The sequence below is a fragment of the Papio anubis genome, chromosome 13 (genome assembly GCF_008728515.1).
Source record: "Papio anubis isolate 15944 chromosome 13, Panubis1.0, whole genome shotgun sequence".
Lineage (NCBI taxonomy): Eukaryota > Metazoa > Chordata > Mammalia > Primates > Cercopithecidae > Papio > Papio anubis.
In genome coordinates this window covers 102,627,339-102,646,392 of record NC_044988.1, presented here as the reverse complement: position 1 = coordinate 102,646,392, position 19,054 = coordinate 102,627,339, and the positions used below count along the sequence as shown (strand labels likewise).

At 52.6% G+C, this 19,054-nt stretch overlaps 1 protein-coding gene across 4 annotated transcripts in view; it reads left to right on the top strand.

The window, feature by feature from the left end:
- The window catches only part of AK8 (adenylate kinase 8), a 159,069-nt gene that overhangs the window by 13,829 nt on the left and 126,186 nt on the right, over positions 1–19,054 (top strand). For all 4 annotated transcript variants that reach the window (XM_021927091.2, XM_021927092.2, XM_021927090.2 and 1 more), the window contains 2 exons: positions 946–1,059; positions 11,179–11,247. In XM_021927091.2, coding sequence (XP_021782783.1) covers positions 946–1,059; positions 11,179–11,247 — 183 coding nt within the window. The remainder of the gene's footprint in view (positions 1–945; positions 1,060–11,178; positions 11,248–19,054) is intronic.

Here is a 19,054-nt window from a genome sequence, read left to right as displayed (position 1 = left end):
AAGAGTCTGGTTGCTCAGTGGGAGGCTCTCCTTTTGTCTTTGACATTTGAATTCGTCCTGTCCTAGCTCTTCTCTGGTCCCTGGTAGGAATCTGCCGGGCAGAGCAGATTCAGAGGGCAGAGACTTGCTTTCGGCACATCCCGACATGGTTGAAGTGATCGAGTTTGTCCTCCCTGTCGAGGTCAGGCCCCGGCAGCTGATGTTTCAGCAGCAAGCCTTTTGGTGAATTGCTGTTCCCACTCCTGAGTGCCCTTTGGAGACACACAGTTCTGATAAGACGATGTACAGTCAAAAAGGGCTTCTTCCCAATGCTGTCACTGAGGTTCTGTCTCAGCAACAGAAACAGGAAGAATGAAGGTTCACACCAGCCCTGGGTCCTGGAAGGGCCTTCAGAACCATCTCGAGGCTGGAAGGGTCATCAGCACAATTTTGGTGTCAAGATTGTTTTAGTTCATTATTCTTCCTTAAAATTTACTCTTCTGTTACAGACTATAGAGTAATTATCAATGAACTAAACATCCCATTGACCAGCACATGTCAGCTCCCAATCTTTAAGAAAAAAAAGAATACTGAGTGTGGGCTGTTACCCATCCTTAGGTTCTGTCCTCAAAGTTCCTGTTCTAAATCTTCCTTGAGATGAAACTCATGGTCCACAGAGCTTGGAAAGCATGTCGAGGGCAGCTAAAACGTAGCCCGCCTGTAGGTCTTCCCACTTGATTTAAGTCCATGCTGGTAGAAGAAGAGATGCTGCGAGCAGGGCTCTTAGGCTGGCAGGTGCTTTCTGGGTGGATCTCCCTTGGTGGCCTTCCTCCAGCTGGAAATAATTGTGCTTTCCCATGGCCAACCTTTTCCCGTAGGAGAGGGAAGGACCTGGGCATTTTAATGGAGTTATTTGTGTATTTATTGTTTTTATGAAAATGCTCTTTTCTTCTTTCCTTTCTTCAGGCAATGTGGCTCTGCAAACATCTGAACAGCAGTCTCCTCACCCTGGAGAACCTGGTCTTAAACGAGTTTTCCCTTACGGCCACCAAAGCCAAAAGGCTTTATCTGCAAAGGAAGGTAGGACTGGCCCCGGGGACAGGGGTAGGCACACAGTGGCAGTGCCCACCGCCACCCCCACTGCCACCCAGCCATTGCTTGGTTTGTTCCATTTCATTTTTGATTGAGTAAAAGAAAATGCTAGAGTAAAATAGACATAGGCAGGATGTGAAGGAAGGAAGAAGATAATTCCTTACTGGGCCCACGTCCCACTGGGTACTGAGGTGAGTTTTTGCAATGGGAAAGGATCGCAAGTCGAGTGAAGGAGGCTGTTTTGTCCAAGCGCCTGGTGGAATGGTCCAGGCTTGCTTCTTTTCTTCTTAGGCTCAGCCGAGTGAAGGCATGGAGGCAAGTGCTGAACCCGGTGGCCCGCACCAGGGGATGGCGGGCTGGGCTGCACCAGCAGTTGAAAGGGCAGCTGTCCAGCTGTCCCCAGAGTGGAAAGCCCCCATGTCCTGTACCTTAGAGGCGTCTCCCTCCCATAGCCCTGGACACCCTGCTGCACAGCCCACCCTCTGGTCCGGGCAGTGCCCATTCACCCTGTCCCTCTCACACACGTTGGGGAGCATTGCAGGAGGTGTGGGTGTTCTGTTTCTAAAAGACCACCAGCTCGATATTTGAAAAACATCTAAAAGGAAATATAAGACTCGATCACATTTTTTCTCTTTAATACAAATAGAAACTCAAAATATTTCTTCAAAATTACCTCTGACTGGGCATGGTGGCACCTGCCTGTAGTCCCCGCTACTTGGGAGGCTGAGGTGGGGACCCTTCCTCCTCTCTTCTGTCTTTCTTGTCATGCTCCCAGCCACTCGTGACCACCAATCCATTCTTGTCTCCTGTGTCCTCGGTTCAGACCACCCACAAAGGCAGCTTCAAAGCCAAATCCTCAGGAAGGGGGATCTGCCCAGGCTAGCTGGTCAGGTGTCCCAGGCGCAGTCAGCTCTGTTGAGGGGTGTGCTGTGAGGGCTCAGTGAGGCCACAGAGCTCAGACGTGGCCATGAAGACTCCTGGTTGGCGGGGATGGCAGTTCTCAGAGATGAGGGGTATGGGCCAGGCGCGATGGCTCACACCTATGATCCCAGCTGTTTGGGAGGCTGAGGTGGCAGATCACTTGAAGTCAGGAGTTCGAGACCAGCCTGGCCAACATGGTGAAACCCTATGTCTACAAAAAGCACGAAAAAATTAGCTGGGCATGGTGGTGGGTGCCTATATTCCTAGCTACCCGGGAGACTGAGGCGGGAGAATTGCTCAAACCCAGGAGGCTGAGGTTGCAGTGAGCCAAGATCATACCACTGCACTCCAGCTTGAGTGACAGAATGAGACTCTGTGTTAACAAAAAAAAGAAAAAAAAGAGAGAGAGGGAGAGGGGTATGACTTCGACAGACCCCCAGCCCCAAGTCTGCCTATGACAGCAGTCCGATGGAGAAGGAAAGCCCGCCTCAGCAAGGCGGCCGCCCCCACGGCGACTCAGTCCCCCAGCCGCCCCTGTGGTCTTGCAAGAGTTGGACTGTGTGGCTTCAGCTTGTGGGGACACCAGCTTTTCGGGCTGGGAACATGATTTGAGAAAGAAAGTGCTTATCTCATTTCCTGCAGAAGATAAGCTTTTTGGGGGAAGGCTTTTTCGTAGGATAAAAATGTTTTTAGTAGCTTTATAAAATTCAACAGAGAGGAGGGAGTTTAAGGAAATTCCTTCTGGGTTTCATTTTGCTAATTATCAGCATATTTCAGACCACACTGAAGTGCTTTCAAGGGTGTCTTGTTGGGGTCCTTGGCACGGAAACTCGGGTGGAGGGAAGATGAAAGGCCTGGGTGTCAGGCCTCGTCGAGGAGTAAAATGTTCTGAAGTGCGAGTGGGCGCGTGGCAGGCTCGGCCACGCGTGGCCTTGTCTGCAGACAGTGCCTGCCAGTCAAGGCCTCTCATTAAATGTCCTCTTTAAATTGTCTGCTGATTTGGAGTCCTTATGGCTCTTTTTGCGAGTGGTAATGATGCCTTCAAATATCTGATTTTCTCCTGCTAGTCTTGGCTTTGCCGTCTTAAGCAGAATTCTCTTACGTTGCCACTGTTAACCAAGACATCTCCATCTTAGGCATTTCCCAGTGGTTTCCAAAATACTTCCTAACTGCCTTTTTGCCAAGCACTATTCTGCAGTGCTGTGGGAGAGCTGAAGATGAGTTTCTTCTCCTTACCCCAGAAGCTTCCAGCCAGTGAGGAGACTGATGGTCCCATGAAACTAAGCACAAGCCAGGGTATGGGAGCCGGGGAACCTTCAGTAAAGCAATTAATCGGTGGCTTGTTTGACTCAATTCATTTACTAATTCATTTACATTAGTCCTGAGGACCTACTAAGTCCTAGGCACTGGCTCTGAGCTGGGAAGGGGGTATAGGCTGCAAGATTTAGGGACTCCCTGGAGCCATAACCACAGTTACACTAAGCAAAGCCTTCCCAAAGGGCACACTGTGATGTTCCAGTGGAAGGAATGGAAGGGTCCTCCAGCATGGAAGGGTCTGGAATCGGGCAGTGTCACGAGGCCCACCGGGATGGTACCCCAGGATGCTGGGGGTTCACAGTGGCCAGGGATTTTTGTTTGTTTTTAACTGATTGTTATGAAATCTCATAAAAATATCCAGAAGCACTGAGGATAGTCTGAGAACCCCCATGGATCCATCCCCTGCTTCGACAGAGGTCAGCTCATGGCGGTCTAGGCTCGGGTTGCACCCTCACCTGCTCCCCCTGCCCTGGGTTATTTTAAAGCAAACCCAGACAGCATTTGACCTTCCCCATGGATGTCTTAGTCCAGATCTCCTGAGACTGAATATTCAGTGTGGACAATGGCCAGACCTCCCGTAAACACAGGACTCTGCCCCACAGTCTGCGGCAGCCCACCCAGGAGACCAAACCATGACCTGCGGGAGCCCGCCCGGGAAGCCGCCTGCTGCGCCAGGCTTGCGGGAAGCCAGGCTGCTCTCTCCTCCAATAGTCCAGGAAGCTGAACTAAGTCACCCCTATAGCCGCCTATCCCAAATGGCCAGGGCATCATTAATAACTGGCAGTGTCTCTAGTGTTTGTTCCTGCTTCCAACCTAGGACCAGCCAGAGAAAGCCAAATGTGCTCCCCTGTCCAGTCCTGTGGAATGCCCACCTCTGGAGAGACGCCTCCAGCTCCCCAGCAGCAGCCTCCAGCAGACATGCCTGGAGCCTTCCCTTTTCCTCTAGAACTCTCCCTGTCCTCTCCCTGCCTTCGAGTCCGCCAGATGTGAACGATGCTGGCCAACTCACTTGCCCCAGCAAGCTCTGAGTAAACAGCCTTTGCTTGTCTCCTTTGGGTGGTCTTCATTTATTCCACACCCCAAAGATAAGGGCCCTTTTTTAGTAAACGCATAGGGACACGTGATACACCTAGAAGTCTCACTGAGGATTCCACCAGGGTCCAGCCAGGGTTAGAAATCTCCCTGAGGAGACAGTATTCTATGGCTCCTGGGCCCTCTCCAGCTCGGGCCCCTCCCTCACTGGACCATCAGGGACATGTGATGCTTCTGGGTCCAGGCCGGGCCAGAAGAGACGTTCAATGCCCTGAAGATGCTGGCTGTCACTGGACACCAGCCAAGGTCATTGGCTGGTGACTGGCTCCCCTGAGTGATTTTGTCTAGATGCTGACCCCACAGCTCTTCCTGGAGGGGATCAGGGACCCAAAGACATGGTGAGAGCCATCAAAATGAATGTCAAAATGGCCTGAGTCCTCTCACTGAACACCATGAAAGGGCCATGGTTTCCAGTAATACTGCAGAAACCCCCACCTTTTCTTCCCACAGTAGTGGCTCTAGCACCTTCTCCACAGGCCTGTTCCCCTGAAAGGCTGCTCCTGGGACCCCAGCCCGAGGCCACCTTTGCCTCCCGTTCTTCTTATTTATTAAGTTAATTGAATTCATCTTTTTGGCCAAGTCTTTTTTCCTTCATCTGCTTTCTCTGGCCCTATCTCTAAGCCCACAATCTGACTCAACATCATAAACACCACAAAAAGGCTCAGGTGAGGAAGACCCGGGGCGAGGAGGAGGAGGTGGGGGGAACAGGGAGAGGCAGGGAGGAGAGGGGGGGAGTCAGGGGAGGCCACTGAGGAGCCACTCTCAGGTGCTGATCCTGTACTTATGAGCCTTAAATTTCTACTGTTTAAAAAAAAAAAAGTCTGGCTGGGTGCAGTGGCTCACACCTATAATCCCAGCACTTTGGGAGGCTGAGGCGGGAGGATTGCCACCTTTCTTTTTTTTCTCTGTCTCTACAAAAAAGAAAAGAAAATTTAGCTAGGCATGGACGCCTGTAGTCCCTGCTGCCCAGGAGGCTGAGCCTGGGAGGTCGAGACTGCAGTGAGCCATGATGGATCCACTGCACTCCAGCCTGGATGACAGAGTGAGACCCTGTCTCAGAGAAAGGAAACAACGTGAGCCCTCATCCTACCTCTGTCTGCACACAAGAAACATAGTCCCCTCCAAATAGTTCTGAGGATTTCTGGGAAATAGCCCACAGATGTTGCTTCCGAGTCCTGCTGGGTGTCTCCCTCACTTCTGGCCACTCCATCTCCAGCTGGCCTTGCTGCTCTCATTTCTGGAGGCTGAACTGAGACACGGTGGGAACGCCCTCAGTCTCTCCCTCCCTTTCCGGAGTCAACCACTCCAGGCAGCGGCATGGAGCGGGCCTTTTTTGAAGGCTTTGGGTAGAGGAGGTGACTGCAGCCCAGGGAAGCCGGAGCACCAGGTTCTGTCGCTCCTTTGAAAATTCCCTGGCCTTTGTCCAGTTCAGGGTTTCTTTTGCTGCCACTTTCTTCCATGCGCCTATCTGGGTGCCGCGCTGTGAGGTCTGCTCTCTTCCTTTGAAGCCTCTTCTCCTCTCCTCTCCCTCCTCTTGTCTCTGGTCCCCCAACCCTCCCCCTCCCAGACTCTAGGAGGCAGTTCCTGCTGTCTCCTAACCTGCTCTGACAGCTCCGAGCAGCAGCGGTAACTTTGGAATGGGAATTGTCTTTAAAGGATGTTCTGTCAGTTCTGAGGGGAGCTCAGTCCGACTACTGGGTTTCCCTCCTCTGCCAGGAGAAGCCCCTTTATGGAGAAGTGGGGTGTGGGGGTCAGATCAGGGCATCTCACCTGTTCCTCTCCCTGCTTTACTTCCCAAGCTCACACTGTAGCTCAAAATGCCCACAAATTCTGAGCAGACATCACTCACCATGGTGACACAGGGACATTAGGGTCCCTGAGAGTGGGGCCTGGAGGTAGGACAGGGAGATGCAGGCTCATGTCATCGTAGTGTGAGAAAGCCCACTGGGGAGAAGTCAGGTGGTGCCCCAGGGACGGAGCCAGGGTGGCACCTGCGTACTTGGCTGCCTCAGAACCGTAAAACAGCGGGGCGGCACCTTGGAGGGCTAGGAGGTCAGCCAGTCTGCCCCCAGGCCCGGAAAGCCACCAAAGCTGCACTGGGTGCTGGAAGGGAAAGAGAGAAAAATCCAAATTGCAGCAAACGCAGCCTGTCCTGCCCTTAAGTGCATGGAAGCAGCATGGGAGCAGCTAGTTGGGTGCTGCAGTGCCACTGAGCAGGGAGACCTGGGGCCAGGGGCCGGAGCGGGGGCTGAGCCTTCTCTGTGGCCAGGAGCAGCATCACTGCACTCTGTCAGCTTCTCCCTGATTCTCCCCAAACGCCAGGCTTTGGGGGCTGGGGTGGGAGAGCATCACAGTGCTCTGCAAGGAGGGAGGCTGATTCCTGCTAAGACAGTTTGGCAGGGCTTCGAGAAGCAGCTCCTGAAAGCCCTGCTACTGATGTGACACATCAAAGCTGGTGTGGAGACAGCACAGTGGCGGGGAGCGGCGGGGGGCGCTCAGGAGTAGCTGCGCTCAAACCCACCGGCCTGTCCCCTGCTGGGCAGGCTGCAGGGGGCGCTGTGCCCCACCGGGGCTGGCCGCCTTTCAGCCGGTGCTCTTTGACTGGCTGGCACCCCCTGTGTCCTGGCTGGCACCCTCCTCTGCTTCCTGTACCTGTTTGAACACTGCCTCCTGCATGGGTGTTGTCAGGGAGGGCAGAGGAATCTGGGAAAAACAGCCCCAGGATGGATACTGGCTGTGTCTGGGGTTGGGAGAGGACCTGAGGGGCTGGGAAAGGATGAAAGGGGATGGGAGGGGAGAGGATGAGACGGAGCGGAGATGCAGAGGGAAGGGACAGTGCTGCTTCCTGCCCACCCCCTCCCTTGCCAGCCTGGGGAAGCTCCCCTGGAGACCTGGGGGAAATGGGCACTGGCGGAAGGACACCCTCCTTCTCTAGCAGCTTTCCCCAGACCCCGGGGCCCGTGTGGGTGGGTTTGTGCCAGTGGTTCTCCGGGTTTGATGCCCTGACCAGCAGCATCCGTGTCACTTGAAAACGTGCTACAAATGCACATTCTCAGCTCTATCCCAGAGCTACCGAATCAGAGCTCCCGGGGTGGGGCCCAGCAATTTGTGTTTCCAGAAGCTTTGCCAGCATTCTGTTGCACAATCAAGTTGAGAACCACTGGCTTAGGGAAGAAGGGTGGGTGTAGGGGGCGATAGGATAAGGACACAGGGCTGTGTCAGCAGATGTTGGAGCCAGGGACTGGATGCTGGCTCGCCTCCTTCTTGCCTCTGTGGTCTCCTTTTTTCTCTGTGCACCATCCATTCATTCTGTGTCTCCCTCTTGCTCTCGGTCTTGACTTTGGCTGTCTACCTCGTAGAAACATGGTGGCCCCATAACTTTCAAGCGAACACATTCATCCAGTTCCCAGCAGAGGTGCCCCTCCCTCATTCTCTTACTATCTGCCCTTTTTTCTTCCCATTCCCCATCCCTGGAAAAGCCAATCTGCGGCTGGGTCTGGCTTCTCTCTTTCCCTTTGTGCTGATTTCATTCCATTCCACACCCATCATGCCCGTGAAGTGGCTGCTGCAGCTCCTGCTCTTACGTTTTCTCAGCTTCTGATCTGGTGGAAAGCAGGGGTTCATGCCCCTAATGATTGCACTGATGTCCTGGGCCTGACTTTCATTGGCTGGGACTGGGTCCCAGGCAGCCTCTCAATGAATCACAGTGGCCAGGAGTGGGGTATGCGGATTGGCTTGGGCCAGTCAGGGCCCTCCTCTGGATCTGAGGATGGAGTTGAGCACACTCAGACCATACAGGCAGAAGGGCAAGACGGCGACTCCTCTTTGGGAGCCTGTGTTACTGTAAGTGGAGTGTAGATGGCACAGAGTTGTTACACAAAGCGAAGAATGGAATGCTTGGCCCAGTGCCTGGCACTAGCATGTTCTCAACAAGCACTAGCTGACGTGATTTGTGATTGTTACTTGTTGAATGAATTAAGTTTCATTAGTTCATCAGTCAGCAGGGCTTCCTATATCCTTGACACCATTTGGTGCCGGGGCAGTGGCCTGCTGGGCAATATTTAACAACCAGCGCTGGGGGCAGGGTGGGGAGTCCTTATTGTAGCCTCTGCCATTTCTATGGTGTCAACACTCCCACTGTGGCCAATTTTGTTACCAACATGAGGTCACTGACCATGGACTTGGGAAGAGATGGACATCGAGGGTGCTCAGGGGGCAGTGATTGCCACAGTGCTGAGCCCTTGCTGAGGGCCAGCAACGCCCCACGCTTGTCACATGTATCATTTCATTTAACTGCTACAGAAACTCTCTGAAACATGTTATCTTTGGCCCATTTACAAATGAGGAAACTGAGGCTTAGAGCATTAAAGCCACTCATCCAGGTCACTCAGTGGGCAGCCAGGGTGCAGACCACAAGCAGCTGAGTCCCCAAAGAACCTCCCTGGGGCCAGATTCCCCCCACTTCCACCCGGTTCTCCTCTTGAAGCCGTCATTAACTTCCTCCAATCAGGATCCCATGCCCGCCCTCCCTGCTGTCCCTCCAGGGCCTGTCTCCCCTCCCCCCACCTCCCACTCCCACCATAAGCCAGTTACCCTGAATGCCTGGGTCCCTGAGGACATCTCCTCCCTTTACCCTCATATGTCCAGGTCCAGCCTGCTCTTGTCAGGAACCCATTCAAATAGCCCAAGGAAAAGGCAGGCAGGAGGCTGCCTCATGAGAATCCAGGAGAGCATCTGAATGTGTAGGAACTGAGCCCCTGCAGGAACTGTCCACCCCACCCAGCTGCTGTCTCTCCAGGTCCTTCCTGTCAGTTGTTCAGTGTTTGGGCTGACCTAAGCCAGTTCACTGAGCACAGACGATATTAAATTTGGGGTAGAAAAATGGCAAACCTCACTAGTTAGAGGTGGTTGAGGGCTATCCATTCTCCCCACCTCACCACCAGGACATAATAGAGCAAAGCCTGGACCCGCTCTGCCATGCACAGAGCCCTTAGGAAAGTACCCTTGCGAGTCAGCAGGCCCCAGCGGGTTCACGCAGTCTGCTGGAGTGGCTCTGTGATGGCCTAGCTCTGTCCCCTTAAGTGCGCCAACAACAGTCAAGGTAGATGCCATGGCATTCCAAAGGCAGGGTCTGGTGGTCACCCCGAGCCCTCACAAATGTTGGTTCTAAATGTAAAGATCTAGATGTTTGTCTAGCTCACTGGAATGTTGCCAGGGTCAACACCAGCCCCAGGACACTGAGAGATTAGGAAGAGGTGCTCATCCGCCTGGGCTGCCTGGCCCCACGTCAGCACCTTCCCGCTTGGACAAAGGAGTGTAAGGTGGATTTCCCCTGCCCTCACCCCCTCAGCTGGGCACTTTTGTGTGAACCCAACTGCACACCTGGGCAGCCAGCTGTGGCCAAGGGCTATGGCCAGCCCCAGACAGAAGCCCCTTCTTGCCGTTCCTGGGAGGCTGGTTTTGCCCTGATGTTGAGATGTGTGGTTTGGGGCTGGCCTGGGAGTCTCCCATGGCAGAATGTTTGGGGGACTGGGAAGAACTCCCAGCTCTCAGTGACCCCAGGGCAAGGGGACTCTTGGGAGTGGGTTTTCTAGGGGCATTGGCCCTGGGGCGTTTGAAGCTTTGTAAGTTAGATCAGACTTGATTATAAAAAGTGGAGTATGGATGCTGGTCAGAAAGTTCGGAAGAGAGAAGGCAGAAGGAAGGCAGCCTCCAGCCTCCTCCCCTCGCTCACCCATCTGGGCTTGTCTGTCACTCCCATGCCTGGCTCTGGGTAGACTGGCGTGAGTTCAAGCCCTGCCTTCTGCTCCCTGGCGGTGTAACCCTAGAGAAGTGGCTTCACCTCTCTGAGGCTCAGCTTCCTCCTCTGTGAAAAGGGTGACAGTGGTACAGATGGCACAGAGTTATTACACAGAGCGGAGGATGGAGTGCTTGGCCCAGGGCCTGGCACATAGCATATGCTTAACACACGCTAGCTGTCGTGACTGCTACTTGTTGAATGAATCAAGGAATTTGAAGTTTCATTATGGCCGACAGGGCTTCCTATATCCTTGATACCCTTTGGTGCTGGGGTGGTGGTCTGCTGGTCAACATTTAACAACTAGCACTGGGGGCAGGGCAGGGAGTCCTTATTGTACGTAGCCTTTGCCATTTCTGTGGTGTAGACACTCCCACCGTGGCCAATTTTGTTACCAGCATGAGGTCACTGACCGTGGACTTGGGAAGAGATGGACACACTCGCCTCTGCTGGGTCTTGGAGCCAATCCCCTCCCACCTGCCACTGTCTGGGGTCCAGAGTCAGCAGGACACTGTCCCTTTCTTCGAAGAGCTTTACAACTTACTGGGGACACAGCCACACGGGCGGGCCATTAGAATGTGTGGTGGTTAGTGCAGTGACAGAGTTCTCCATCCAGGACGATGGAGCACGGGAAGTAGCACCAGCCTGGCCTGGGAGGATCTGGCAGGGCTTCCTGCAGGCTGGCAGTTGGGGCGGAGGCTCTGAGGGAGCCCTGGAGTTATTCAGGTGGAGGTGGGCGAGGGTATGTTGGGGCTTGGGCACAGGATAAGGTGAGTACACGTGTGAGGGAGGTCCTCAGAGATGCTGGGGGTAGAAGAGAGTTCAAGGAAGTGGGTGCGGTGAGTGGAGGAAGGGCGGGGCCCGATGGTGGCCAGAGCTTTCCTGAGGCCAGGGCGTTGGCGAGGGGTGTGTGCTGGTCTGTGTCCTGAGCTGCAGGATGCAGGTTCGGGCCATCATTCTGTGTGTCCTTTTTCCTTCAGACAATTCCCAGCGCGCTGCTCGTCCAACTGATTCAGGAACGCCTGGCTGAAGAGGATTGCGTCAAGCGGGTAAGACTCCAGTGAGCTGGGGTTTTCAGTGCCAAGATAAAGGGGAGGGTGAAGGGTGTGTGTTCATCTCCAAGACCAGAGATGACCAGAGGCATGAGAGAAGGTAAGGCAGGCAAACGGGAGCTCCGTGAAGGTCAGTCTACAGACATGGATTTTGCTTTTGTCAAAGGAAAAGGAAGAGTGTGGAATTCGTTGTATCGGTCAAGGTTCCCGTAGGAAATAGCCAGCCCACCCAGAGGGGTCACAGGAAAGCATTTAATGACAGGACAGTCTCAGAAGCGTGGGAGGGTAAGGCAACCAGCGAGTGATGGCGAGGCGCCAGGGACTGGCATCAGCAGGAGACAGAATTAGGGGTACCCCAGACTCTTACCTCCCATCCTTTGATCTCCTGCCAGACCCAGTGAAGCCAAAGGGTAGGAATCCAGGTGAGCAATACACTGAGGCCGGCCTCCCGGGGCACGAGGAGAGTGGAGAGGGCAGGGGAGGGCTCAGGAGGACAGCAGCGTAGCACCCGTCTACTGGGCAGTGATGGGCGCCACAGAAGTGCTTTGCACACCGACTCGTGTGTCCTCACAGGAACCCTATTGGGTCGCGTCATTACTTCTGTCTTTTTATTTTATTTTATTGTATGTATGTACATATGTATGTTTGAGACAGGGTCTCACTCTGTCACCCAGGCTGGAGTGCAGTGGTGCGATCTCAGCTCACTGCAACCTCCGCTTCCCAGGTTCAAGCTATTCTCCTGCCTCATCCTCCTGAGTAGCTGGGATCACAGGCCTGTGCCACCATCCCCTGCTAATTTTTTGTATTTTTTAGTAGAGTTGAGGTTTCACCGTGTTAGCCAGGATGGTCTTGATCTCCTGACCTCGTGATCCGCCCGCCTCGACCTCCCAAAGTGCTGGGATTACTGGCGTGAGCCACTGCGCCTGGCCTAAGTTTTATATTTTTAATAGAGACAGGATTTCACCATGTTGGCCAGGCTGGTCTGGAATTCCTGACCTCAAGTGATCCACCCGCCTCGGCCTCCCAAAGTGCTGAGATTACAGACATGAGCCACCATGCCCAGCCCCTGTTGTTTTTACTCTCTGTCAATCAGATGTGATAATTTGTATTGAACTATTGTCAGGGTCACTGAATCTTCCCTTTATTTTTTTATTCCACTATTGAGCTTGTCCTGTGAATTTTTTATTGCATCGATTCTTTCTGCCTTCTGTGTCTTTGCTGAGACTCTATCTTTCCATGTGTTTACCAGTTGGAACTTTCTTGTAATAGCCGCTTTTGAGTCTTCATCCGCTAATTCCAACATCTGAGTTATGTGGTGGTGACATCTGTATCTGCTCTCATGTGAGTAGAGATGTTCCTGGTTCTCCCTGCGCTAAGTAATTTTGTATCCTGGACATTTTAAATATTGTTATGAGGCTCTGGGTCTTGTTTAAATCCTATGGCAAATGTCATTTTTTTGCCTAAGGAGATGACTGATTCAGTTGGGTTCAGGTTGCACATTCCAACCAGGCTTCTCAGGGTGTGGTTTCCGTGTCAGTCCTGTGTTCAGCCCCTTTGCAGTGCCGTGCAGTGACTGACCGTGCAGCTCTGTGCTGCGCGCATATCACCCAGGGGGACTTGGCAGTGAGCTGGCCACAGTTCACATCTCAGTGTCTCTGAAATGCCGTTTAGGGTCAGGCCCACACGCGCACAGCTTGGGGGTGAGCCTTTGATCTCATCACATGCTGTGTTTAGTTACTTCCCTGAGCTCCCCTCTCTGGCATCTCCCAGTAATTCCTAGTTCCCTGGTGCTCCTCTTTTTGGTATTTTGGCCAGGAAACTGAGGTTTTATTTATCCTGCTCTGCCACTCACTTCCTGAGACTGCACCCATGACCAGGGTCAAGTGGTGGGAGGACAGAGAGAGGAAGGATTGACGGGGCTTTGCCCTGTTCTCTTGGGACTGGAGAAGGGTCCCCTCTTTCAGTGTTTCAGGTACCTGCAGGCCCCTTTGGCACAGCCGTGCCACCACAGCCAACGCAGGACTGCCTGGAGGCAGGAGTGTGAGAAAACAGAGGAAAGAAAAACCCCACAGAGGCACCCCCACTCTGAGTGCTAGGAGCCCCTTTTCCCACTCCCCTCCCAGCTCACTCTTCTCCCATCTGCTGCCCATCTTCAGCCTTCAGGTTGCCTTAAGACCAGGCCAGGAGATACTGGTTTGGTGGTATTTAGGATTCTAGTCTTTTCCCCCAACTTGCCTACTACTGGATAACTTTCTGAGTCCTTGAATAGCTGCCCCGTGTGTTTTATGCATGTATTACAGCTACTTTCACTGGGGGTGACAAGGGGGGTGGCACGCATTTCATGTCTCCCAGAATCGGAAATTGTGTCCTTTTAAAATATATATATATGCACATACAGACTCTCTCTCTCTCCCCGTCTCTCACTTGAAAATGTATTAGGGCCAGGCTGGGCGTGGTGGCTCACGCCTGTAATCCCAGCACTTTGGGAGGCCAAGGCAGGAGGATTGCTTGAGGCCAGGAGTTCTAGACCAGCCTGGCCAACATGGCAAAACCCCGTCTCTACTAAAAATACAAAAAATTGGCTGGGCATGGTGGCCCATGCCTGTAGTCCCAGTACTTTGGGAGGCCGAGGCGGGCGGATCACCTGAGGTCAGGAGTTCAAGACCAGCCTGGCCCACATGGCGAAACCCTGTCTCTACTAAAAATACAAAAATTAGCTGGGCATGGTAGTGGGCACCTGTAATCCCAGCTACTTGAGAGGCTGAGGCAGGGACAATCGCTTGAACCCAGGAGGCAGAGGTTGCAGTGAGCTGAGATGGCACCATTGCAGTCCAGCCTGGGTGACAGAGCAAGACTCTGTCTCAAAAAAATAAATAAAAAATAAATAAATAAAAATTAGCTGGGCATGGTGGCACACGCCTGTAATCCCATTTACTTGGGAGGCTGAGGTGGGAGAATCGCTTTAACCCAGGAGGTGGAGGTTGCAGTGAGCTGACATCATGCCACTGTGCTCCAGCCTGGGTGACAGAGTGAGACCCTGTCTCCAAAAAAAAAAAAAAAAAAGATATTATGGTTGAATGCAGTGGTTCATGCCTGTAATCCCAGCACTTTGGGAGGCTGAGGCAGGAGGATCGCTTAAGCCCAGGAGTTCAAGACCAGCCTGGCCAACATGGCAAAACCCTGTCTCTACTAAATACACAAAAAATCTGATAGGCATGGTGGCATGCACTGGTAATCCCAGCTACTCGGGAGGCTGAGGCAGGAGAATCGCTTGAGCCTGGGAGGAGGAGGTTGCAGTGAGCCAACATGCATCTCGGCACTCCAGCCTGAGTGACAGAGCAAGACCCTGTCTCAAAAATATATGTATCTTGATTGGGAAGTCCCAAATCTGAAGCAGTACCCAGGAATCTTTCCAGCATGCTGGTGTTGGAGTAGCAGTTCTCACGAGCTTGTTCTGCATGGCCCTCAGCCATGGGATCGACATCACAAACACGCTGCAGGCCGGGCTGCAAAGCTGACTCTGAACAGTGTGTTTACATCTGACCTCAAATTGTTCACTGTGAGTGGATGGTCTTCTGCCCAGGTGTAGGCAGATATCCAGAGCCCAGAGGCTGTTCTAAATCGGAGGTGGACACATGTTTTCCGAAAAGGCTGGAGAGACACTCGTCGAGGCTTTGCAGGCTATACGGCCTCTATCACAACGACCAGCTCTGATGTAATACAAAGGCAGCCGCACACAACACAGACACGAAAGGACATGGCTGTGCTCTAGAAAGACTTTTATCTTAGAAGCAGGCAGCAGGCCAGATTTGGCCCGGGGGCTGTAGCTTGCCAACCCCTGTTCTAAGTAACACTTTCACATTGATCACAAAAACATTTCTGTCCTTTCTCTTGAGCTCTCAATAGAAAGCAAACTTCCAGCCGGGCGCAGTGGCTCACACCTGTAATCCCAGCACTTTGAGAGGCTGAGACAGGCAGATCATGAGGTCAGGAGATTGAGACCATCCTGGCTAACACGATGAAACCTCGTCCCTACTAAAAATATTAAAAAACTAGCCAGGCACGGTAGCATGTGCCTGTAGTCCCAGCTACTCGGGAGGCTGAGGTAAGAGAATTGCTTGAACCTGGGAGGCAGATGTTCCAGTGAGCCAAGATCGCGCTACTGCACTCCAGCCTGGGCAACAGAGCAAGACTCCATCTCAAAAAAGAAAAAAAAAAAAAAGGCAAACTTCCACCTTCCAGGAGTGTTAGAAGAAAGGCCAGCTTCACCACAGACTTTCATTTTACTAAGTTCCCTCCCAGTCACCCGACTTCCAAGCTCCGTGGCTTGATTCTGCGTCTCCAGTTGAGTGCCCCCTGCAGGCCCTGAGTTGTTTTCACTGCTAGGACCCTTCCCCACACCCGAGACCCTCCTCCTCAGCACCCCCCACTTCTAGCAAGATGATGTTGCCTGCCTTGGGCTCACCATTTGCAATTGGAGACAGAGTCAAACATGACCAAGGCATGGCAGATGGTGAGAAGGGTTGTGATGGAAAAACCATGGCCCGGGGAGTCAAGTTATTCCTGAAGTCTCTAGTGAAGGGGACTGGAGTGGACTGTGGAGGGGCCGTCTTAGGCTGGAGGGAATGGCGGCCAGAAGGGAGGCAGGGACCAGAAAACCCAGCCCTTTACCCCAACTTCACACGCTTCACTCAGAGTGTCCAACCAACCTCACGGGAACTTTTCCTAAAACTGACCCATCGGTCGGTCACTGTTTAAGGTTTCCCACCTCTTTTCTCTAGGACATGCCAAACAATCTTTTGGCAGAGAATTAAAAGGGAGGGAAAGATGGCCCGAGTGACTGGAAATGGGCCAGCATTTTCCCATACAAAATGCTGTGTGCTTTAATCCATTATTTTTTATGCATTTGCCAAGTTGGATTAGATTCTTGCATAGCAGATCACCAGGCTGGAAGCATTCAAGGGAGTCTTCCTTTCTTCTCTTCAGTCTTTTTTTTTTTTTTTTTTGAAACAAGGTGTTGCTCTGTCACCCAGGCTGTAGTGCAATGGCACAGTCATGGCTCGCTGCAGCCTCAACCTCCTGGGCTCAAGCGATCCTCCCACCTCAGCTTCCTGAGTAGCTGGGACTACAGGCACGTGCCACCGTGCCCGACTATTTTTCATTTTTATTTTTTGTGAGACCTGGTCTCCCAGTGTTGCCCAGGCTGATCTTAAACTGGGCTGAAGCAGTTTTCCTGCCTCAGCTTCCTGAGGAGCTGGGGCCACAGGCGTGCACCACCTTGCCTGGCTAATTTTTATATTTTTTGTAGTGACAGGGTCTCACCATGTTGCCCAGGCTGGTCTCAAACTCCTGGGCTCAAGTGATCCACATGTCTTGGCCTCCTGAAATGCTGGGATTATAGGCATGAGCCACCGTGCCTGGCTCTCTTTGATCTTTAAGGCTAAGCCGTTTTCTCTTTTTCATCATGATAGCTACTCATCAAATTTGGTCAAATATAGGGGGGTGGTACTTCTTTGGCTTAAGTTGCCCAGGACTGGACACCCTCAGCAGGGGTGGGGGCTGTCTGTGAAAGCACAGCTGGATACGGTCTTAGCCATCAGGCGGTGTTTCAAATTCAATATGCCAAGAGTTCCTGGAACCAGGACTCTCAGTGTGATGAGCATTCGTTCTAAGCACACAGGAAGGGAGAAATTGTGTAGTTCCTATCCTCAGGAATAACATGCACCTAAAAACTGGCCTACTCATGAGCCACCATCACCACCCTTGGCAAACGAAAGGCCCAGTGGAGATGGCGCCACAGTCTGTCTCAGTCAGCAAAGGCAGCAGGACTTCCCTGTGCCTGGTGGTGGAAGACCCGCCTTTCCCTTTTCAGATTTCCTTTGAAGATGCTATGGTCCCCAAACCACCTGTGACCCAGGAACTCGAGCAGGAACTGCTGTGTCCGGGCCGCTCTTCCCCCGGCCCTCTCTCCTGGTCAAGAGTGTTTGTTCAACCAGCTGCCTTGGTGCAGCGGAAGCCGGGAGCTAGCCTGCTGACCACTGGAAGGCAGAAGTCTCTGGGGTCCAGGCAGGCAGGAGAGCAGGACAGGCCCAGAGCCTCTGCTCCAGCGCTCCATCTCACCCCAGGAGAAGCTAGAGACCTGAACTGAGCATGCGTCTGAGCCTGGCATCAGGCACTACGCCCAGCAGCTTCTCCAGCTTCATGGGACCCTACATGGTCAATGTTATTATTATTGTGCCCATTTTATAGCTGCAGGGCCTGAGGCACGCCCAGAGCCACACAGTGGGAAGCAGCAGGGCTGGCCAGGGTGGACCAGGCATGTGGTACACAGGACCAGCGCTGTGACCCGGGGGCTCCAGGGCTGTGCCGTGCAGCCCAGGACAGAAGCTCAAAGGCTGGGCAAAGCCTACCTACTCCCTGTCGTGTTTTGTGCCATTCACAGGCCCCCATGTGTCCCCATGCCACCTGATGTGTTCCTCAACTGGAGTCACGACCAAAAGCCTTGTCATGGTTTGTTGGCCTACCCGGCTCCCCAGCCAGTGTTTCCTAAAAGTACTCATTCATTCATTCATTCATTCATTCATTCATTCATCTATTCTCTTATGCAACAAATCACTTTGCTAAGCACAGGGGCCAAAGCAGTGAATAAGAAAGTTAAACGTCTGCTCTTAAGAAACAGAAGTTCTAGTCATGGAGAGACAGACAGTGTGAACCAGATAAACAAGCAAAGGTGTTATGTCAGCTAGAGGTGGATCTGAACTTCATAGCGGGAAGAGAGGCTTGGCAGGGGGCCAAGGCGTCTGTGGGCCCCTCTGCCCCATCCACCCCACACAACCACTGCAGAAGGCCCACGGTGGGTGTCTGGATACCACCGAGCAACTCTTGAAGTCTCTCTCCTTTCCAACCTCAAAACATACGGAGCAGTACTATTTCGTGTAAGTAATTTTTGCAAGTTACAGCATTCCAATGGAAATGCTTCTGGTGGGTAAGCATTCTGGATTCTAGGTGGAAATCTAGAATCCAGAGATGCAGGGCCTCGGGGTGGACTGCCAACAGTCGTCTGTGTGTCCCACTGGCTACGTACACCCCCTTGAAGCCGTACTGCGCTTCTTCCCCCGTTCCAGAATCTAACAAGGCTGCACAGTTTTCACACAGGATCCACCTGGCCTGGACAGGTTGGTTTCCGTGATTTTAAAAAAAAATCTCTACCTCACTGAGTGATAGTTTCTGGGGAAGATATGGTGATTCTCTCTATGATTGCAACTGGATATCCCAAACCTGCCCTCAGTGATCTAGAATAGCCTTTTGTTGTTGTTGTTTTTTTTGAGACAGAGTCTCATTCTGTTGCCCAGGCTGGAGTGCAGTGGCATGATCTTGGCTCACTGCAACCTCCGCCTCCCAGGTTCAAGCAATTCTCCTGCCTCAGCCTCCTGAGTAGCTGCGATTACAGGTGCCTGCCACCACACTGGGTAATTTTTATATTTTTAGTAGAGATGGGGTTTCACGCCGTTGGTCAGGCTGGTCTCGAACTCCTGACTTCCAAGTGATCCCCTTGCCTCGGCCTCCCAAAGTGCTGGGATTACAGGCGTGAGCCACTGCACCCGGCCTAGAATAGTCTTTCAAATGCGCATTCAAATTCTGTGAATTCTTCCTGAGCTTATTTAAAAGCTTGGTCTGCATAACCTGTTTGCATAGTGCACCTGCAGTGTGGACAGAGTACGAGATCATGCATCCCAAGTCACCATCATAAAAATGATGATATCTGTTGTTAATATTATAAATTAAAATCTCAATTATTGACATC